The 23309-nt window shown below is 40.4% G+C and overlaps 1 protein-coding gene across 1 annotated transcript; it reads right to left on the bottom strand.

Moving 5' to 3' along the window:
* Window positions 1-304: 304 nt before the first annotated feature.
* Window positions 305-21719, bottom strand: LOC127130362 (uncharacterized). Its single transcript, XM_051059385.1, has 11 exons — window positions 21692-21719; window positions 21451-21519; window positions 20784-20937; window positions 20601-20679; window positions 20044-20128; window positions 19796-19965; window positions 19557-19678; window positions 19299-19452; window positions 19065-19134; window positions 18668-18795; window positions 305-601 (listed from the first exon to the last, which is right to left on the bottom strand). The coding sequence occupies exons 1-11, from the start codon at window positions 21702-21704 to the stop codon at window positions 305-307; spliced, it is 1341 nt and encodes a 446-aa protein (XP_050915342.1). The 5' UTR covers window positions 21705-21719.
* Between the last annotated feature and the right edge of the window lie 1590 nt (window positions 21720-23309).

Raw genomic sequence — 23309 nt, 5'->3', positions numbered from 1 at the left:
TTGTGCTTCAACTTGAACACCCACTTCCCTTTGATAGCTTTTGTATGTGTTGGCAATTCGACTAACTCCCACATGTTTTTTCTTTTGATTACTTGTAACTCTTTAACCATAATAGACTTCCACTTCATATTCTTTAAAGGCTCGCTATAGTTGATTGGTTCAACACCTGCAAGTATGGGGAAACAAACTAATTCTCTATATGGTGTGATTTCATTATCACTAGTGACTTCATAGTCTTAAAGTTTTGTTGGACGAGCTCTAGTTCTTTGAGGTATTTGACTAGTACTAGTTAACCATCTCCGACTTAGACTGTGTCGGGCATGTCAGCAACTGCTTCGACTTTGATTGGAATATCGACTACATCTTTAACTTCAACATCATTATTTGCTTTGACAAAATCATAGCTCATCAATGGCTTGTCAATTGCATTACTAGAATTCCATTCCCAGGAATAATTTTCATCAATAACAATATCTCGACTCATCATAATCTTCTTATTAATTGGATTGAACAGTTTGTAAGCTCCAGCTTTATGATATCCTACCAGAATCATAGGTTCACTCTTGTCATCAAGCTTCCTTCTTATAGCATCAGAAACATGCTTGTAACAAATAGAGCCAAACACCTCCAGATGACTCACTGATGGTCGTTTTCCACTCCAAACCTTTTCAAGAACCTTGTTGTAAGACCCCAATTTTGACTCTGACATCCCTCATGATATCTCACCATTTGCATTGGCTTTGGGATCACACCTTGGCATCCTCCTTACCCCCTCATTCACTGGGTTTGCATTGGGAGAGATTACCAAGTACATTTGATTGTATCATACTTTGTTTTTCATTATTTACTAACCAAAATACCAAAAATATGTCTATGTATAGCCTTGTTTCTTTTGTAGGTAGTGTGTGCATCCACCAATGCCTCATTGTAACACCTCAAAATTTGCCCTCCTCTTCTTGGGACTAGCTTAGCATATTGCATTTCATATTTAGGGCATTAGTCATTGCATATTGCATATCATGTGAAAATAAACATGTCATCCTCTAAGGTCTTGTCAGAGATGGAGAAGTTGTGGGGTTCAAGCCTGAGGGTCTTATTGAATTGATCACCAACCATCTGAAGGTTTGTGCTTCAATTAGGGTTTCTTGGTCCTTCAAGGAGGTTTAGCATTGTCTTGGTTTCAAGGATACATCATCATCATCATGGTTATTGTCATCTGCAAGGGGTTCATTGTTCATGCTTAGATTCCTTGGGATTAGGGCTTTGACCTCTGGTCAACCCTAATCAGTTGCATTCTACCAGTCAGGGTTTCTCAAGGAGATGGGGTTTATTTCTTGGATGGAGATCATATGGTCATTATTTTGGGCTTACAAGAGTTAGGGTTTCATTTTGGAGCCAATTCCTCAAGTGGTTAAGGCTCAAGCTGATCAGAGCACTTCTAAGTCATTTATCAACTAGAAAGTCAACAGAAAGTCAACTGAAGGCTATGAGGTGGAGAAATGAGTTTCAACATCTCATTCATGTTCAAAAGGGGTTCATTGGTCATTACAAACACATATCTTGAAGAATTTGAGGCCAGATCAAAACTTTCCAAAAATGGAAAGTGACCTATAATTGAAAGTTTCCAAAAATGGAAAGGTTTTGGTTCAAATTCAACTGGATCTTACATCCTCAAAAAAGCTTCAAATGAAATTTGTCCAACATGAAAGTTGAAGATCTCTCTCTCCCATTTCCAAAAAGTCCAAGATCATGAATTTATGATGAATGGTTGAGGAGATATGATCAAATCATTGCCAAGTGTGCTTGAAACTTCAAAAGGGCATATCTTTTGACTCATAACTCCAAATTGAGTGCTCCTTTTTGCCAAATTCTTCTCATGACATGAACTTTCCAAACCATTCATCATATTGAATGAATTTCCATCATATGATCATTTGCTATTCCATACCCATTTTGGAGGGAATTTTGAAAATTTAAAATTGGTGCATCATGGGAACAAATTACCATTGCCATTGTGTTGAAAAAATGATTTTAAGTGAATTAGATCATGCTTTGGTTACTGTTCACGTTCATTTACTCCATGCACCATGCAATTTTCATTTTTTGGCCAAACACCTTATTTTTGCTAATTCCTAATTAACCTTGCTTAATTTTGATTAAGAGTGGATTAGCACATCATATATATACATAATTGTAACAGAATTGGAGGGAATTCTAGATCTACATCTCAAATTTCTTCCACATAAGCCTTCAATTTTCTTCCATATTCTTGTTCCTTGGTGTGGATTTAGTATAGATCAAGCCTTGAATCATCAAATTTGGACCAGAATTATGCATAGCAAGCTCAAGAACACAAGCATGGAAGTTGATTGTTAAGCAAGATCTAAGCTGTTTCAAGCTTCGATTTCAACTTCAAGCTTCATAACAGTGATCTAGGAGTGGATTTACACGCTTGCCAAGTCCTGGATCTGCCACTGCCATTGTTGGATCTTCAAGAGGTCACATTTTCGAACCTCTTAATTCCTGTTTTTATGTGCCTAATGTTGTAGATCTTTACTTCCTAATTCTGATATAAAGAACATGAAAAACAGACAAATATTGAGAGAGTTATGAGAGATTAAAGTTTGGTGTTCATAAGTGTTCTTGATCGATTCTTGAAAAAATATGATGAATTAGAGAAAAATATTAGTGGATTCGTGATCTACACGTCAAGACGAGTCCAACCGTATATAATTTCGCTGATTCTGGAAAAAAAATCGTGTATTGTTCACCACCGTCTTCATGAAGAAGACAGTGGTTTCCGCCGCTAGCGTCCGCTAGTGGCCGTCGCTGGTCCGTCGCTAGTTTTTGACTAGGGCTTTGAATGAAACAACGTAGTTTTGGCCAGCGAAGTTCCCCTCGCTTCGATTCCGGCTGGGAGCAATTGCCATTTTATTCAATTCTTTTCATTATTTCATGTTTTTTTCAATTTTTATTTCATTTTTTCCATGATCTTCAAAAAATCATAACTAATTGTAGAATGAACCAAATAATTCCAGGTTTTTTGCTACTTGATCCTTGAAATGTCTAGAATTTTATGATGTTAATTTCTGGAATTGTGCCTGGCTGGATTTTGAATTTTGTTAGACTATGTAAACATGTATACTTTTGTGACATTGCCTTGTTCTTTCCATTGTGAAATGCTTGATATTGATCCAAATGCCATGAAACTTTGCATGATGATTCTTAACATGTTGATTGACATTTTAGGATTGGTTTCATATTTTTCTCATGTTCCATCCCTGTTTTATGTACATGTTAATATGGTGTGACAATGCATGTCACACAATTGGATGTCCTATTTGATCATTTTCATTTCCATATCAATTGATCTCTTCTGTTTACAATTTTTGGTATGCTAATTGTGTTTGATATCTTGAATGCTCATGAAAATTTCTAGAATTGTTTGAGCCATTTCTGATTTAATGTGCATTTTCTCATCTTGTGTGTCCAATTGATGATCATGTTGTGTGCATTGCCTTCTCTTGGTTGAATGATGACATTGCTTGATGATTTTGATTTGGTCCTTTTTAGGAAATGTTCATGATTGATTAAGGATGATTCATGTTGATTTTTAGCTTCTGTTTTGAATTTCTTCTTCACTTTTGACCCTAGGCTTTGCCCTAGGGATTTGTACTCACATTTGAGTTGTGAATTTCAGGTTCAAGTATGCATCTCCATGATTGATGTTGCTTCTTCATTTGAGCTTGGCCATTTGTTATCGTTTGCTAACATTTGTTTGTTTTGTAGGCTTTGATGATAATTCATTTGAGTGTTTGCCTTATGGCTTACTCATTGTGTATATTGGACTTGTCTGTCTGTTGAGATCTATTGACTGTTTTCTGTTTGTCTGAATGTAAATATTGACTGTTTTAGCTTTTCTTACAGGTACTTTAGCCGCTTTAACTCATTATTTGAGTTGCTTTGCTTGGCTTGTGGTTGGCATACCACTTAGGTAACTTCCTTAACTTCATGTAGTTTGGAAGACCTGTCATGCTATCTTGGTAGGCACCTGTCTGAAGCCCTCCTTAAGAGGCAATGTTTGTGGTTGGTTATCTTTGTGCCTTGTACATTTAAAGACCTCCTAAGTGAAGAGGCATTGGCAGATATAAGGGATGTGCAATCCATCCCCTGCTACTCAGTTGTGTCATTCATCTTGCTCACACCCTGTATTGATGCGCTTTGAATAAAAACCCAAAATCTTGTTGTGTCAAGTCATGTGGAATAGAGTCCCACATTCTGGACTCCTACACATTCTTTGATTCAAGCTCACCCAGGCCTGGGTTAAGAGCTATGAGGCATAACCCTCATCTCCATTTCATCTGCTCACCCTAACTCTCAATGTTAGAGGTTAAGAGCCTGGCCACCCATTCCAGTATTTGGCTTGTTTGTCAAGGTCGATATGACCCCTTGACTAAAGCCTAACCTTGCTTGAGCCCACTTGTTTGCGTATAGTGTGTGTTGTTTGCTTTTGATGTTTATCTGCTTTTGCTTCTCATCTCCTTTCTGTAGGAGTCGTATGATCAACTTTCGAGGAAGTTGAACGTACGTAGAGATAAACTTGAGTTGACTCACTGCCTGTGTGAGTCAAACTCTTGTTAGAGACTTCAACATAGGGATCGTATGCATGACAACTTCTAGGCTCGAGTCGTAGTCTCCCTAGTAGTCTGTTATCTCCCTAGTCTCTAGTTAGGATAGAAGTTCTTTCCCTGTTAAGGGGAACTACGTCGCCCTGATCCTCATACCAGATGAGGTACGTAGGCAGGAGATTGAGCTGATCTCTCCGGGCAACCTTTTTGTTTTGTTTGTGTGTGTGGAGTCTGATGTAAGTCCAGCGATTGGCAGTCGGTTTCCTGTGTGTGTTTGCTTGTTTGGAGTCTGATGTAAGCCCAGCGATTGGCATTCAGTTTCCTTGTTTGTGTTTGTTGTTTGGAGTCAGACGTAAGACTAGCCATTGGCAGTCTGTTTCCATTTACGAGTTTCTTTTGACGTCTCAGCGTCTGTGTGTGCGTTTTGTTTCGGCGTGCGTTAGCCGAACTACGGTAGCTCTGATTCCCATTCCAGATGAGATACGTAGGCATAGGATGCGATATCCTAGCGAGCCCGTTTCCCATTTCCCCGAACTACGTCGACTCTGATGTTTGTGTCTGACAAACTACGTAGGCCCAGGATGCGACATCCTGCCGAGTCTCCTTCCTCCGTCTCCTCCCGCCTGTTTATTTATTCCAGTGTGCGTGCGTTCTTTGAGCAGTTATTCAGCAACCTTATTCTATTCTTTTGAGCGTGGATCCCGTCGAGTACGACAGATGTGAGGGGTGCTAATACCTTCCCCTTGTGTAACCGACTCCCGATCCTTGCAATCTCCGGTCGTAAGACCATTTCCTTTCTAGGTTTACTTCGAGCGTTTCCTTTCCCTCCTTTGGGATAAATAACGCACGGTGGCGACTCTATTTGTTTGTTTTTTCCCGCCGGTTGTTTTTCGCGTTGCGACAGCTGGCGACTCTGCTGGGGATTACAAAAGTTGACCTCTTGCTGGTCCATCTTCCCTAAGCGAGTCAATCCTAGCGCTCTCTATAGTAGTTTTGGTTGCTTTTACTGCTTTATTTATTGCACTTATGATTATTATACTGTGACTGTATACATTTGCATATGTGTTTGCATGCATCATATTATCATTGTGCTGGATTCTGTACAGGTTGGTTCCTCTGTTTTGGGGTGGGTGTTCTGAGTGGGGCTAAAACCCAGGCCCGAGTATACACCTAGGATTAGCATGGTCTCATGTTGCCTCTCATGTTAGGTCAACATGTTTTTGGCGACGTGACATACCACAAGCCGGACGAGGTTCTTTTGAGGGAGCTCTTCCTTTGTGGAGTATCCACTTTGGTTGAGTCACTTCATCTGAGCTGTTGACTTCGGTGACCGATCTTTCCCGAATCTCTGGTTTAGACGATCTTATGAGAGCTGCAGCGGCACACCCGAAAGGGCAAACCCGTTGAGTATCTTGTTCGATTGTCGAGACCATTATCCGCCTTAGGATGACCTAATTAGAATTCACCTGTGAGGGGAGGGTTGATTCTTACAGATGCATGTTCTGATGGTGATTATTGGTTCGGTTATTGATTTGGGCCCTATTTATAAGTCAGATTTATGGATATTTATTTCTGAGACGCCGAAATGCTATCCGTGGTATTTATCAGTGGGGATCCGTTTATTTCAGGATTCCCTGGGCTGGTTCAGAGGATCTGGTGGTTATCTGTTCCGAGGACTTTCTGGTGATGATGGTGATGTATTCTCCGGTTCCGTTTATTTCGGAACTCCCGAGTTGGATTTATGGTTGCTCAGTACCTCAGATGGTTGTGATCAGTTCAGAGACCAGGGCTTCAGTACAGATGATCAGATGACTTGGAGGATGGCACAGTGCATTGCATTCATGCATCAGCATCATTCCCATTTTGCATTCATTTGCATCTAACCCATGTCTATCCATACTCAGGGTCCATTTTTGATTGAGATCCTGGTTGAGAGACATCCAGATGTCAGAATGTTATTGTCAAATTATTATCCGTCTCGATGAAGCCAAAATCGAAGGACCGAATGTTCCTAGTACGGATAGACATTGCATGTGTGGGTCATATTAACCTGTTTTCTGTTTTGTAGGTCTCAGTATCTAACCGGTGCACATAGCTCTTCCGCTCAGGTATCCTGCCAGACGCAACAAATCCAAACTGATGGATCCACCCAACGCCGACATTCTCGAATTGAAAGAGATGATGAGGGGGTTGTTCAATGTCGTGCAAGGGCTCACCTTGGGGCAGAAAGCAATCGCTGAGAGGTTGGAGAGGATTGAAAATTGGCTGATAACGGAGAAAACTCAGGGAAAGGCTCCGTCGTTTGGAGTAAAGAAGCTCTCTGGTAATGGTCGGTACAAGAAGGAAGTTGAATCAAGTGGTGTGCATACCAGAAAGGAACATGGTAGGGATCGTTACCACCCGTATGCTGCTACAGTGACGATTCCTACTGGTAATCGATCTGCACGACAGCAACAGCAGCCACCTCAACAGAGAACACAGAGAGTTGGGTGCCAAGCGAGAAGAAGGATGACTGATCGTCAGTTTGATAAGCCACCCATGGCGTATGCTCTTCTGTTTAAGAGGTTGAAGGATCTTGGGTTGGTTCAGCCGAGGACGTTGGCTCCGGTAGGATCAGACCAAAGGCTTGCAGGTTACAATGAGAACATCAAGTGCGAGTTCCATTCTGGTGCACCCGGGCATAGCATTGAGGATTGTAAAGCTTTTAAGCATGTCGTTCAAGATTTGGTGGATTCTAAAGCCATCAATTTTGCACCGACACCGAATGTTAATGCTAACCCCTTGTCGGTGCATGGTCCTATGGGGGTGAACGTGATGTCAGAAGATAAGAGAAAAATAGAGGTGACAAACGTGGATCAGCTGAGGACTCCAATGTCTGGGGTCAAGAGACATTTGATGAAGAGTGGAGTTTTCCCTGGCTGTGATAATTGTTGTGCTGCTTGCACTGTCCCTGCGAATGGATGTGTGATGTTGAGGGAGACGATTCAGAGAATGATGGATGGGGGACGTCTCCGATTTGAGAAAGTTGATTGGGGGGAAGAAGATATCTTTGTCAACCAATTGTCATCGTTCAAATATGTTGAAATGGACGGTGAAATATATGAAACACCGAGTCAAGCATTCGAAACCGTCAAGGTGGAGAATGCTATTGTTGCTAAAGAAGAGAAGAAGTTGTCCATTTCTTCTTACAAACAGGCCATGGAAGTGGTGAAGAACGGAGAAGCCCAAGGCTGGGGAAAAATTGTAGACATTGTGGTAAAAGCTGATATGTTCGGCGTTGGCTATCAGCCAGGTCAGGACTCGTCTAGACAAAACAGGGGACGTCGTCAACCGTTCACATTCGTCAGTGCTGGAATGCTGGCTCCAGGTCATGCCTGAGCGGTGGGTGAAGAAATTGACAGTGACTGCGAGCTTGATTCGTGGATAAAATCGTGCATACCAGGGAACTGGAAGGCCTCAAAGATCATCACTGTCACTCATCATGAAGAGTAGTATTTCTGTTTTTCAATTCTGTTTGCATGAAAGCCATACGTTTTGCCCGAAACGTAATGGTCCATTGTAAGGGCCATCTCATGTGTTTCATTTTGCAACATTTTGCATCATTAATAAATGGATGTTTTTGTAGCAAAAGCGGTGCTCCCTGTTTTTCATTTATTTTTGCAGTCTAAAAAATAAAAAAAATGGCAATGTTTGTTTTCATTTGTCTTCCTTTTGATTTGTCTCGTTCCGACTTCAAAAAATAATTCTCCGGATCTCATTGATAACAATCCTGTTACACCCTCGTATGACTTCGACAATCCGATCTATCATGCCGAAGAAGAAGGCGAAGAAGATTGTGATCTGCTGGAAGATTAGCCAGTTTGTTGAAACAAGAGGAGAAGGTGATTCAACCGCACGAGGAGCGAGTTGAGCTTGTTAACCTGGGTACCGAGGAGGTATGAAAGGAAGTAAAGGTTGGGGCCGCCTTGAAGGCGAGTGTCAAGAGCGGAGGTGATGCCATTCGGTCTCAAGAACGCTGGTGCAACCTATCAGAGGGCCATGGTGACTTTGTTTCATGATATGATTCATCATGAAACTGAATGCTATGTTGATGACATGATAGTAAAGTCCCAAACAGAAGAGGGGAATTCGGTAGATCTGGTCAAGTTGTTTGACCGATTGAGACAGACTGAGGTTGAATCCGAATAAGTGCACTTTCGGAGTGCGGTCCGGTAAGTTGCTGGGGTTTATTGCGAAAAAAGGAGGAATCGAGGTTGATCCTTCTTAAAAAAAAAGAAAAAAAGCAATTCAAGAAATGCCTGAACCGAGAACAGAAAAGGAGGTTCGTGGTTTCTTAGGTAGATTGAACTGCATTTCACGGTTCACATGTCATCTAACAGCCACGTGTGAACCCATTCAAGCTGTTGAAAAAAAAAGATCAACGGTCAGGTGGAATGATGATTGCCAGGCGGCATTTGGAAAAAAAATAAAAGAATAGTTGCAGGAACCTCCGATTCTGATGCCCCTTGTGGAGGGACAGCCGTTAATCCTGTACTTGGCAGTCCTCGAGGGGTCTATGGGGTGTGTACTGGGGAAGCATGACGAGTCTGGTCTAAAAGAGCATGCAATTTACCTTAGCAAAAAGTTAACCGACTGTGAAACAATATATTCACTGCTCGAGAAAACTTGTTGTACTTTGGCATAGGCTGCTCGCCGACTGAGACAGTATATGCTGGTTCATACCACTTTATTGATTTCCAAGATGGATCCAATCAAGTATATTTTTGAGAAGCCAGCATTGACCGGACAGGTTGCGAGATGGCAAATGATTTTGACTGAATATGATATTCAGTATACCTCTCAGAAAACAACCAAGGGGAGTGTATTGTCTGAGTACCTCGCCCAGCAACCCATTGAGTATTATCAACCGATGATGTTTGAGTTCCCTGATGAGGACATCGAGGTTCTCAAATCGAAAGATTGTGAGGAACCAATCCCGAAGGAGGGGTCTGACCCTGAATCCGAACGGATTCGGATGTCTGATGGGGTTGTTAACGTGAATGATAGGAGTTGGTGTTGCTTTGGTTACGCCAAAGGGTGCCCGCATTCCTTTTGTTGCCCGGTTAACATCTGATTGCACCAACAACAGCGTGGCTGAACACGAAGCTTGTATCCCGGGTATCGAGCCTCGGTGTGTATATACTGGGGCAAAGCCTTTCTTTCTCGCTGTGTATAGGACGGAAGCCGTGCTACCAGTCGAGGTCCAGACTCCTTCGTTGAGAGTCCTGATGGACGTGAAATTGCAAGAGGCTGAGTGGGTAAGGACTCGGTACGAAGAGTTGAGCCTGATGAAGGAAAAGAGGCTGGCGGCCATCTGTCATGGGCAGTTGTACCAGCAGCGGATGAAGCGTGCTTTTGACCGAAAGGTGCGACCTCGGGTATATCACGTAGGAGACATGGTGTTGGAAAGGATCCTTCCTCCTCAAAATGATCGTAGGGGCAAGTGGACACCCAACTATGAAGGTCCATTCGTGGTCAAGAAGGTTTTCTCTGGCGGAGCCTTGTTGCTGACGACCATGGATGGCGAGGATTTTCCATCCCTTGTGAATGCGGACGCAGTTAAAAAATACTTCGTATAAGAGACTCGCTGGACGAAAAAAATAAAATAGTCCAGGCAAAAATGGGCATCCCGGCGAACCGAAAAAAGAAATAAAAAAGGTTCGGGCAAAAATTAGGGATAAAAAAAAGAAAAAACTGTACACCCGACAAGTCGAAAACCCCACAAGGGCGGCTTGGGCAAAAAAGCGTATCCCGGTGGACTGAAAACCTGAAAGGGCGGTCCAGGCAAAAGAGGGATTGAAACGAACAACTGCGTCTAGCATGATCGTTTGTGTTTTGGTTAAGACACATGGATAACCCCGGTAGGGATCAATCGGGAACGTCTTGTTCAGAAGGCAGAAAGCACGAAGAGTCTTAAGGACATATGGGGTGTAACAGAGTTGGAACTCGATGAGATTGCGGTTTCACATTGACATTAGGATAGATTTTTCCTTTTGTGCGCAATTACCTCTTTTCAGGAATTGCTTCCTTTGTATTGCTCAGTTATGAGCCACACTTTTTCAATCAATAAAATGCATATTCAGTCAAATAATTTTGTTTTTGTTTTCACTACCGCTTTGATTGCAAAAACATCCAGTTATTTTTGATAAAGAATCTTTGCATTTTGAGACATACAGGTCCCTTCCAATACATGTTTATAAGATTGAAAGCCTGAAAGCTTATTCGGAAGGTGGAGTGACCCAAGTGTTGAAATTTTGGCACGCCTGGGGCACGTTTTTATCTAACGATCTCTTGTGCAGGTGCTGTTAGATATGTTCACTCACTTGCCGGTTGTGATGTGAAGCTTTTTGACAAAGGATCCCCGTGGATTCCAATCAGGGACCAGGGACTGAAGAATGGTGAAAAGACAGCAAGAGACATACGACGATCCTGGAGGATTAATCAAGAAGACTCTTCAAAGTCTGAGGATTGGAAAGTTGATACTAATCCAGGGAGTTCGATCTCCATAGAGTACGGAGAATTCGAGAATACAAGGTGATGAATCAGAAAAGTCCAGACGAGTCTAGGAGCTCTCAAAAGTGGAAAGCTGACACTGGATTTAGATGTGGAATACCAGGGTTCGACGAGTCGACGGGTGTTCTGTGCCAGACTTTTCTTATTTCCCCAAGCAGAGTCGGGATTGTTACCTCCCCAGCAGATTCAAGGTATGTGTCTTCCCTAGCAGGGTCGGGATGGTTATCTCCCCAGCGGGTTCAAGATTGGTGTTTCCTCAGCAGCCAGGCCTGAAGGTTGCTATTTCCCCAGTAGAGGTGTCTGTTGGTAGCTATTTCCCCTAGCAGGGTTGAGATTGTTATTTCCCCCAGCATGTCGAAGATTGATGTTTTCCCCGCAGAGTGCGTTGGTGGTTGGTTCCCCAGCGAAGTCCCCAAACAGATCAGGGTTCAGCGGAGGTCATCCCCGGTGAGGGTGGTCCTTTCCCCAGCGGCGGTGCTATTCCCCAGCAGGGTGGAGGTTTAGAGTGTTATCGAGTTCCTCAGCAGAGTGCTTCGAGCTCCCCAGAAGAGTCCCTTGAGGGGGATACTTTCTATGCATTCATCATTTAGATAAGCATAGCATATTGCATACCTAATTGCGTAGCATTTCCATAGTTATGGAGCATTACGCTGAAAAAAATCATGCATCATCATTGCAAGCATAAGCTAGTCTCAAGCCGTGGTTACCGTTTGAGAAGTGGTTTCGCTGGTTGGAAGATCAGCATCAGCATTGTAAGCATCAGTTACTCAAGTCGTGGTTACCGTTTGAGGATTGGTTTCGCCGGATGGTGAAGATGTTACTCCGAGGAGTTTAGCATTATGACGTTGGGTCAACGGTACCCCCCAATAGTGCGATATTGGAGGAAGAATTTCTGTCGTGCGAGATGGAAGTTGGAAGGTGTTACTCTGAGGAGTTCAGCATCGTGATTTTGGATCAACAGCATTCCCCAGTTAGTCCCCGGCAAGTGTCTGCCTGGTTTTGACATATGTAGATGTCATCCCTGCGATACCAGTAAGTGTCGTGTCGATCCCCATAATGTCCCTTTCCTTTGGTGTCAGTAAACATCATTGTTCGATGTCAGTAAACGTCGAGTTCCTTCCCAGTCATCAGTAAATGTCTGGTCGAGTATCTTTTCTTTGGTGTCAGTAAACATCATTGTTCGATGTCAGTAAACGTCGAGTTCCTTCCCAGTCATCAGTAAATGTCTGGTCGAGTATCTTTTCTTTGGTGTCAGTAAACATCATTGTTCGATGTCAGTAAACGTCGAGTTCCTTCCCAGTCATCAGTAAATGTCTGGTCGAATATCCTTTCTTTGGTGTCAGTAAACATCATTGTTCGATTTCAGTAAACGTCGAGTTTCTTCCCAGTCATTGGTAAATGTCTGTTCGAATACCCTCTGATATGTCGCCATCAGAGTGGTGGTTGGTGTTATTTCCGGCATTGCCAACGGAATTATCACAAGAGAATGGAGAATGGGGTTCATTGTTTGGCAAACAAGACTACTATGAGGTTGTCGGGGTTCAAATGCGGTGATCCGGGATCATCCGCGCGAAAGAAAATATTTGTCCGGGGTTCAAGAAAAACAAAAAAAAGAGGAAATCATCAGAAAATTCTGGGGTCCAAGAAAGAGAAAAATCAAAAAGTTATGAGGTTCAAGAAAAGAAAAAATATAATAATCCCCAGCGGAGCGCAAATTGTTCGTCTGTTCTTGGTATTCAGTCACTCTTCACCCTGATCATCTGAAAGTCGAGGCTGTTCATATCGACAGGTTCACAGTGGATTGAATAGGGGCAGCTATAACACCTCAAAATTTGCCCTCCTCTTCTTGGGACTAGCTTAGCATATTGCATTTCATATTTAGGGCATTAGTCATTGCATATTGCATATCATGGGAAGATAAACATGTCATCCTCTAAGGTCTTGTCAGAGATGGAGAAGTTGTGGGGTTCAAGCCTGAGGGTCTTATTGAATTGATCACCAATCATCTGAGGGTTTGTGCTTCAATTAGGGTTTCTTGGTCCTTCAAGGAGGTTGAGCATTGTCTTGGTTGCAAGGATACATCATCATCATCATGGTTATTGTCATCTGCAAGGGGTTCATTGTTCATGCTCAGATTCCTTGGGATTAGGGCTTTGACCTCTGGTCAACCCTAATCAGTTGCATTCTACCAGTCAGGGTTTCTCAAGGAGATGGGGTTTATTTCTTGGATGGATATCATATGGTCATTATTTTGGGCTTACAAGAGTTAGGGTTTCATTTTGGAGCCAATTCCTCAAGTGGTTGAGGCTCAAGCTGATCAGAGCACTTCAAAGTCATCTGTCAACTAGAAAGTCAACAGAAAGTCAACTGAAGGCTATGAGGTGGAGAAATGAGTTTCAACATCTCATTCATGTTCAAAAGGGGTTCATTGGTCATTACAAACACATATCTTGAAGAATTTGAGGCCAGATCAAAACTTTCCAAAAATGGAAAGTGACCTATAATTGAAAGTTTCCAAAAATGGAAAGGTTTTGGTTCAAATTCAACTGGATCTTACATCCTCAAAGAAGCTTCAAATAAAATTTGTCCAACATGAAAGTTGAAGATCTCTCTCTCCCATTTCCAAAAAGTCCAAGATCATGAATTTATGATGAATGGTTGAGGAGATATGATCAAATCATTGCCAAGTGTGCTTGAAACTTCAAAAGGGCATATCTTTTGACTCATAACTCCAAATTGAGTGCTCCTTTTTGCCAAATTCTTCTCATGACATGAACTTTCCAAATCATTCATCAAATTTCATGAATTTCCATCATATGATCATTTGCTATTCCATGCCCATTTTGGAGGGAATTTTGAAAATTTAAAATTGGTGCATCATGGGAACAAATTACCATTGCCATTGTGTTGAAAAAATGATTTTAAGTGAATTAGATCATGCTTTAGTTACTGTTCACGTTCATTTACTCCATGCACCATGCAATTTTCATTTTTTGGCCAAACACCTTATTTTTGCTAATTCCTAATTAACCTTGCTTAATTTTGATTAAGAGTGGATTAGCACATCATATATATACATAATTGTAACAGAATTTGAGGGAATTCTAGATCTAGATCTCAAAATTCTCTCTCCCTCCAAAATTTTCTCCTAATCAAGATTCAAATTTCTTCCACATAAGCCTTCAAATTTCTTCCATATTCTTGTTCCTTGGTGTGGATTTAGTATAGATCAAGCCTTGAATCATCAAATTTGGACCAGAATTGTGCATAGCAAGCTCAAGAACACAAGCGTGGAAGTTGATTGTTAAGAAAGATCTAAGCTCTTTCAAGCCGAGTCCAACCGTATATAATTTCGCTAATTCTGGAAAAAAAAATCGTGTACTGTTCACCACCGTCTTCATGAAGAAGACGGTGGTTTCCGCCGCTAGCGTCCGCTAGTGGCCGTCGCTGGTCCGTCGCTAGTTTTTGACTAGGGCTTTGAATGAAACGACGTAGTTTTGGCCAGCGAAGTTCCCCTCGCTTCGATTCCGGCTGGGAGCAATTGCCATTTTATTCAATTCTTTTCATTATTTCATGTTTTTTTCAATTTTTATTTCATTTTTTCCATGATCTTCAAAAAATCATAACTAATTGTAGAATGATCCAAATAATTCCAGTTTTTTTGCTACTTGATCCTTGAAATGTCTAGAATTTTATGATGTTAATTTCTGGAATTGTGCCTGCCTGGATTTTGAATTTTGTTAGACTATGTAAACATGTATACTTTTGTGACATTGCCTTGTTCTTTCCATTGTGAAATGCTTGATATTGATCCAAATGCCATGAAATTTTGCATGATGATTCTTAACATGTTGATTGACATTTTAGGCTTGGTTTGGTATTTTTCTCATGTTCCATCCCTGTTTTATGTACATGTTAATATGGTGTGACAATGCATGTCACACAATTGGATGTCCTATTTGATCATTTTCATTTCCATATCAATTGATCTCTTCTGTTTACAATTTTTGGTATGCTAATTATGTTTGATGTGTTGAATGCTCATGAAAATTTCCAGAATTGTTTGAGCCATTTCTGATTTAATGTGCATTTTCTCATCTTGTGTGTCCAATTGATGATCATGTTGTGTGCATTGCCTTCTCTTGGTTGAATGATGACATTGCTTGATGATTTTGATTTGGTCCTTTTTAGGACATGTTCATGATTGATTAAGGATGATTCATGTTGATTTTTAGCTTCTGTTTTGAATTTCTTCTTCACTTTTGACCCTAGGCTTTGCCCTAGGGATTTGTACTCACATTTGAGTTGTGAATTTCAGGTTCAAGTATGCATCTCCATGATTGATGTTGCTTCTTCATTTGAGCTTGGCCATTTGTTATTGTTTGCTAACATTTGTTTGTTTTGTACGCTTTGATGATAATTCATTTGAGTGTTTGCCTTATGGCTTACTCATTGTGTATATTGGACTTGTCTGTCTGTTGAAATCTATTGACTGTTGTCTGTTTGTCTGAATGTAAATATTGACTGTTTTAGCTTTTCTTACAGGTACTTTAGCCGCTTTAACTCATTATTTGAGTTGCTTTGCTTGGCTTGTGGTTGGCATACCACTTAGGTAACTTCCTTAACTTCATGTAGTCTGGAATACCTGTCATGTTATTTTGGCAGGCACCTGTCTGAAGCCCTCCTTAAGAGGCAATGTTTGTGGTTGGTTATCTTTGTGCCTTGTACATTTAAAGACCTCCTAAGTGAAGAGGCATTGGCAGATAAAAGGGATATGCAATCCATCCCCTGCTACTCAGTTGTGTCATTCATCTTGCTCACACCCTGTGTTGATGCGCTTTGAATAAAAACCCAAAATCTTGTTGTGTCAAGTCATGTGGAATAGAGTCCCACATTCTGGACTCCCACACATTCTTTGATTCAAGCTCACCCAGGCTTGGGTTAAGAGCTATGAGGCATAACCCTCATCTCCATTTCATCTGCTCACCCTAACTCTCAATGTTAGAGGTTAAGAGCCTGGCCACCCATTCCAATATTTGGCTTGTTTGTCAAGGTCGATATGACCCCTTGACTAAAGCCCAACCTTGCTTGAGCCCACTTGTTTGCGTATAGTGTGTGCTGTTTGCTTTTGATGTTTATCTGCTTTTGCTTCTCATCTCCTTTCTGTAGGAGTCGTATGATCAACTTTCGAGGAAGTTGAACGTACGTAGAGATAAACTTGAGTTGACTCACTGCCTGTGTGAGTCAAACTCTTGTTAGAGACTTCAACATAGGGATCGTATGCATGACAACTTCTAGGCTCGAGTCGTAGTCTCCCTAGTAGTCTGTTATCTCCCTAGTCTCTAGTTAGGATAGAAGTTCTTTCCCTGTTAAGGGGAACTACGTCGCCCTGATCCTCATACCAGATGAGGTACGTAGGCAGGAGATTGAGCTGATCTCTCCGGGCAACCTTTTTGTTTTGTTTGTGTGTGTGGAGTCTGATGTAAGTCCAGCGATTGGCAGTCGGTTTCCTGTGTGTGTTTGCTTGTTTGGAGTCTGACGTAAGTCCAGCGATTGGCAGTCGGTTTCCTGTGTGTGTTTGCTTGTTTGGAGTCTGATGTAAGCCCAGCGATTGGCATTCGATTTCCTTGTTTGTGTTTGTTGTTTGGAGTCAGACGTAAGACCAGCCATTGGCAGTCTGTTTCCATTTGCGAGTTTCTTTTGACGTCTCAACGTCTGTGCGTGCGTTTTGTTTCGGCGTGCGTTAGCCGAACTACGGTAGCTCTGATTCTCATTCCAGATGAGATACGTAGGCATAGGATGCGATATCCTAGCGAGCCCGTTTCCCATTTCCCCGAACTACGTCGACTCTGATGTTTGTGTCTGACAAACTACGTAGGCCCAGGATGCGACATCCTGCCGAGTCTCCTTCCTCCGTCTTCTCCCGCCTGTTTATTTATTCCAGTGTGCGTGCGTTCTTTGAGCAGTTATTCAGCAACCTTATTCTATTCTTTTGAGCATGGATCCCGTCGAGTACGATGGACGTGAGGGGTGCTAATACCTCCCCCTTGCGTAACCGACTCCTGATCCTTGCAATCTCCGGTCGTAAGACCATTTCCTTTCCAGGTTTACTTCGAGCGTTTCCTTTCCCTCCTTTGGGATAAATAACGCACGGTGGCGGCTCTGTTTGTTTGTTTTTTCCCGCCGGTTGTTTTTCGCGTTGCGACACTCATCAAGCTCACATCTAGGATTTGAAACCCTCAATGCAAGGAGATCAATCAAGAGATGGTTTACATTTGGTCCTAGACATCATATATAGGTCCTCATGATCTTCATTTTGTAATTTTGATCAAGAATTCATCAAGTGTTTGAAGCTTGTTTGTCTTGGAAGCCCTTATTCATCTGGGTATCTTGTGTGACTTCCTCAACAAGTTACTTCATCATACATCAACTTATGCATATACGATCCTCCATGAGTCCAAAAGATCAAGAGAACTTCAAGTTTGAAAGTTGGTTCAAGGTAGTTGACCAGAGAAAGTCAACTGGTCAAAACTGGGGTTAACTAGACCCTATCTCCTACAATTTTTGTCATATAAAAATGATTCCAAGAGAAACGTTACTCCTTATGACATTCTAAACAAATTTCATGTTTACGTCAAGAGCTAGTTTTTCTTGAAAAGTCATTTTTTATGATGAAAGATTATAGGTCATTTTGTCTATGCCCTAGTTAGAAGGTTGACTTCCAAGGACAATAACTTACTCAATTTTTATGAAATAAATTCCATTCAAGTTTCATGATCAAACTAAAGATGTCTTCTCCAACTTTCACTACAACAAACAAGACCTTAGACAGCGCTTTTTTTAGCCTTAGACAGCGCTTTAAAGCGCTGTCTAAACCTCCGCTGCTAAAGGTTTAGACAGCGCTTTTTTAAATCTTAAAAGCGCTGTCTAAGCCCCCCCCCCCCCCTTAGACAGCGCTTTGGCCAAAAGCGCTTTCTAAGACCCTCCTATTTTAATTTTTTTAGGTATACCTTAGACAGCGCTTTTCAAAAAGCGCTGTCTAAGCCCCCCCCTTAGACAGCGCTTTTGCCTAAAGCGCTTTCTAATCCCCCCCTTAGACAGCGCTTTTTACAAAAGCGCTGTCTAAGGTATACGAAAATTTTTGAAGCTTTTGTTTTAAACCACATTTTTTCCAGGTTTATAAACCAGAATTTCTACCTGTTTTCAACCAGATTTTGACAGACAATTATCACATTTTATATATGCCATTTTGGCCTTTTTTCTACCAATTTTTGGCTAACAAATATATATATATACCAATTCAAACCAATTTTGCCTTAAATGTATCAAAATATATACAAATTTATGTACACATTTACAAGTCATAACATATACTACAAATGTACACATTAATTACACAAATTTATGAACAAACATTAAGCTTTATCATGAATTGACACCACTCCTCTTTGATTTCGTCCACTTGATCCTTTGTATAAAATGCACACTTGAATTCCATCATCAGTCCAGTACTTCCATACATCACCGAAGTGCCCTGGTCTCTCCTCCCAAGGTCCAACTGAAGCTTTCCATCGAAATGCATTTCTTAAAGCCTCGCCTTCGACAAAACAACCACCTGATGCAATGTAGTGTAAATCAGCATTGCAAAAAGTTATTTGATCGGTAATTCGATTGCTTATACACAAATGAGAAGAGTGAACTGGAATACAAGATTACTAAATAATGCTTATTTTAAACTACGATATATACCGAAGAATTAAAGGTACAAATCATAGATTTTTTTTTAATTCTTTATGCTTCATTAATAAATAAATATAAGAAACATGCCAAATCACAGTTCCAAACACATAGAAAGTAATTTGATGAAGATCATTTTATGCATACCTGGAAATCTGATAAAACTTGGTTTCATATCTAGCAGCATTTGAAAAAGATCACTTCGGAAACCATGTCCCTGCGCCAAGTCAATGACAAATATCTCATTAATAGGGTGAGAGGAGAAAAATACAGTATTACTAACATTGGCATCAGATATCAAAATTTATATAAATGTTATCGCAATTTCAGGATGTAGGCTAAATTGAAGTTGGTCCAACCATATCAGACACTTGGTCCAACCTTATATGTGTCCACTGGCATAGCAGACACTTGGTCCAACCATATTACACCCTTTGCAGTTGTCGTTAATTGAAGTCTCGAGTTTCGACTCGTTGCCTTGGCCTCCAATACAGCCTTAACCTTGGTCCAGTTTGAAAAATCAGATGCAGAACCCCTGCAAGGTTAAGATATCAGTATCATTAATAGATGGAAAAAATGATCTTCGGGATTAAAACTTTTATTCGTCAAGTCTCTACAGCACATAAAAATAGAGCTCACGTGATCACGGTTGAAGCGAGGTTTCCCACGCCGTTAGGTCCAGTGAACGAAACTGCTAGATTAAGTGGCCCAGTTGAACGAGCATAGAAAACAACTTTATATTTCTTCCCTTGCTCAATATTCTGAAAATAGTACTAGCTGAATCAGCCACTAAGGAATAAAAATAACTCGTAATGAAAGTAATCATATAAGGATCTGATTTAACATCAAATTGATGCAAGGGCATGAACTAGTCTTACCATGCCCCAGAAGCCAGGGTTATAAACGCCAACACCATCAGCGGGGCAGGTATTGTCGCATAACACCTCTAATCGGAGTGCAATCTTGTTACGTTCAAAGATAGACGTACGATCCGTTTCAACATTAATATTCGTTTCATTTCCAATAATTGACCAAGGATCTCCACTGACTAAAAGTGAATTTACATGAATAAGAATCTCCACTGAATAAAAGTGAACTTACATGAATAACAGAATGTGGTACTTACCGTTCACTGCACTGTTATGACGGAAAAGGTTGGTGACAATTGTTCCTGGATGAAGAGAATTTGCAGTAATATTCACACCATCTTCCTGATCATGATGCAGACATAATAAGCAATATTTTACCATTCAAAATAAAATCAAGACTTTGTTTGGTTAAACAACTTACTTGAGTGAGTTTATAGCACAAGCGCAGCGCTTCTCATACAAGTGCTTATGCATATGCTATTTCTATAACGAAAGATAAAATAAAAGCTATCTTGGAGAGCTTATGAAAATAAGCTGAAAACAACTTATGGACATGTCATAAGTTGTTTTCAGAAACTCTCTCAAACAGTCTTACACATGCTTATGTTAGTAGTTAAGCTCAAATATCAGTTTCTTAGTCAACTCATAAAAAGCTAATGAGACAATGAAAAGAACACCGACCTAAGGACATCCTCTTTTTAATTAAAGTGAGACACAATAAGTTATATTGAACTATGGTAAAAACACACCAATTATGAACTACTAAACCATATGGCATGTAAATAACACCACTATACAGTAGAAGTAAGTGCACCTTGAGATGTTTTGTAAGTTGGTTGGCATGTAAAACGTTAGCAAGCTTGGATTGCCCATATGCACGCCAGTTGTTATAACTGTACAAAGGGATAACATTTTCAAGTTTAATTCTTCATGCAACTAAGGCGAGCCAACTGTTTTAACTCTAATTAAGGAAGTCAACATAAGCACGTGGTATTACCTTGATTGGTCATTGATTTTGTCAAAACGGATTCCTTCGGGATATGCAAACCTGTGAGCCTCTGAGGCAACATTAACAATTCTTCCTTCTTTTTTACTTTCACGTGTTGTTTTCTTCATAGTATCCAACAAAAGATTTGTCAAAAGAAAATGCCCTGCATAGTTAAAATAACTCATAATTACAATCAAAAGGATTGCTTCTTCTCAGGAAATGGATTTAAAGAAACAGTAAAATCTCACAAAAAAGAAGAAAATAAAAAGTAAAATAATTACTTGATGTTTTATATAAATTGATTAAGACAGATCATAAGTGTAAATTGCACATAAATTTCATCTTTCAATGATTTACAAACCACTTCTCCAATGTAGAAAGAGAGGTTTCAAATTTGCATGTTGTATATAAACTATTAGTTTGTGTAAAACACATGGCCCACACTCTGTATAAACTAATGTGAGTGAGTGGCAAAGTGCTCTATCCCTTCCCCACTTTAATGCTGGAAAGTTCTTGAATAATTCATATTATAAGAAGAATAAAACACTAGTAAATTGAATTCATGTTACTGCTACTCATGAAAAGAATTTCCAAAAGGAAAAACTTACAGTTGATTGGATCTTACTTGTGAGCAATGTTGTCAGAATCGACATCTTACATAAGATTTACCACATACCTATGTGATTGGTGGCAAACTGTAGTTCAATGTTGTCTTTGGACAGCTTGAAAGGGCATGCCATAATTCCTGCATTATTTCTTACAATTATAAACAAACAAACAAGAAAATATTAGTACTAATGTTTTACTAGGAGCCTATAAAAATACAAAACAAACATCCAAGCGTCCTATTGCACACCAACACACCAACACAAACATAAACATACAAAACCAAGCTCCTTCATTCTTTATGGACCCACCTTCAAAATTCATTCAATGCAATACACTAGGCCAAATGCAGAACCCTTCTTTCTGAACGCACAAGTGAAACTCTATTACAACGGTGCACCTGTATCATTTCAACATGGCAAAAACAGTTCAATTCATGCATAACATAGCAAATCTGATCAATAACCAAATGCATTTTAACCTTCACATCCCACTTATATTCATTTCACCAAGCATTAACTCCATTCTTTATAACAGGGTCCATAAGCCAATTTTCTTTTAACTTTAACCTACAAAACCAATTATCAGAGCGGAGTTAACAAAACCTTCGAACTAATCATTAACTTCATATCAGGAAATTGCTAGCAGAGCATATGTTATCATACTGCATTAACAGTCCATAACAGAAAATAGTTCATTACCATTCATATCTAATATAACTAACTATAACCGAAATTCACATTTAAATGCTAACAGAAATCCAAACTAAACAGATTTTTCTACAATTTCATCTCTAACTAATTCCCAAACTTCCCAACACTAACGGAGTAACTAACATTTAACAAGATTGCTTTGATTGAATCTCACAGAGTTAACCTCTGTTAAAATTCCTATCTATAAATCCCTCACCATTACAATCTTCATTCATCGAACTTCCCCAGAATCACACATTCTCCGATTCATTCATTGGTCCAGAAACTCATTCATACGCACACTTCTCGATTCAATCTCCATTCAGCTCTATTTGAATCCCTCAACCTCTCAAAACCACTCTCATAGAACTCTCTCAATTCAATCATTCACCTTCTCTACACAACCCTCATAACTCACGTGTGCACGATAGAAGCAGAAGAAGGTTGAAGAAGAAGTAGAAGAAAAAGTGTTTGAACGGAACTTAGAGAAAGGAGAGCTTACTGGAAGTTCGTCGTCGTCTTCGTCTTCTCCATAGGTAAGTCGATTTCTTCCTTGTTTCACTTTGAATCGGATACAAGATGTAGCTCGAAGCTTGGGGAATCAAAACCCCAACCTATTGGGTTTTGATTCCATCGTTTTAGAGTTTAATTTTACCATTTGTATTTAGGGTTCATGTACAGCACCACTCCAGTTTGGATGTATAATCAGGAATTGTGAAATTTAATGGCAGATTTAGGTTAAGGTTGTGTAGACGAAGGATTTGGGGTGGAAATTTAGTAGTTTAGGTCTCCGCTGCCGCCGGTGGCGAATTCTGGCGCGACGGAGGAAGGTTCTCCAGTAAGGAGGGAAGCTGAAGCTTTAATTCTCCTCTCAAGGTGTTGTTTGCGTTTGGGCTTTGGGTCATCCGTTGATCCTATGGGATGGCGTTTTAATTTTTTTTTTAATTGAAAGACTTTAAACAGCGCTTTCTCAAAAGCGCTGACTAAGGTCTATATTTAAAAGAGCTTTCTAAAAGCGCTGTCTAAGACCCCCCCTTAGACAGCGCTTTCATTATTTTTTTAGAACATTTGCCGTGTTTTATTTTTATTTTAACCTTAGACAGCGCTTTCTTTTAAAAGCGCTGTCTAAGATGCGCTGTTAAAAAACCTTTTTGGCGTAGTGTTTGATTCTTTGAGAAACTTCAAATTCAATTTGCAAGGGTATGTGCCAAAAGGAAACATTATAGGTCATTTTGGA

The sequence above is a fragment of the Lathyrus oleraceus genome, chromosome 3 (genome assembly GCF_024323335.1).
Source record: "Lathyrus oleraceus cultivar Zhongwan6 chromosome 3, CAAS_Psat_ZW6_1.0, whole genome shotgun sequence".
In the NCBI taxonomy this organism is placed as follows: domain Eukaryota; kingdom Viridiplantae; phylum Streptophyta; class Magnoliopsida; order Fabales; family Fabaceae; genus Lathyrus; species Lathyrus oleraceus.
Note: the sequence above shows the minus strand (reverse complement) of the source record. Positions and strands in the feature narration are given on the sequence as shown.

Coding starts and splice junctions, on each gene's coding strand:
- LOC127130362 (XM_051059385.1), bottom strand. Junction 20,680..20,783: donor AAAATCAATGACCAATCAAG/GTAATACCACGT, acceptor CCCTTTGTACAG/TTATAACAACTGGCGTGCAT. Junction 19,966..20,043: donor TCATAACAGTGCAGTGAACG/GTAAGTACCACA, acceptor ATTCACTTTTAG/TCAGTGGAGATCCTTGGTCA.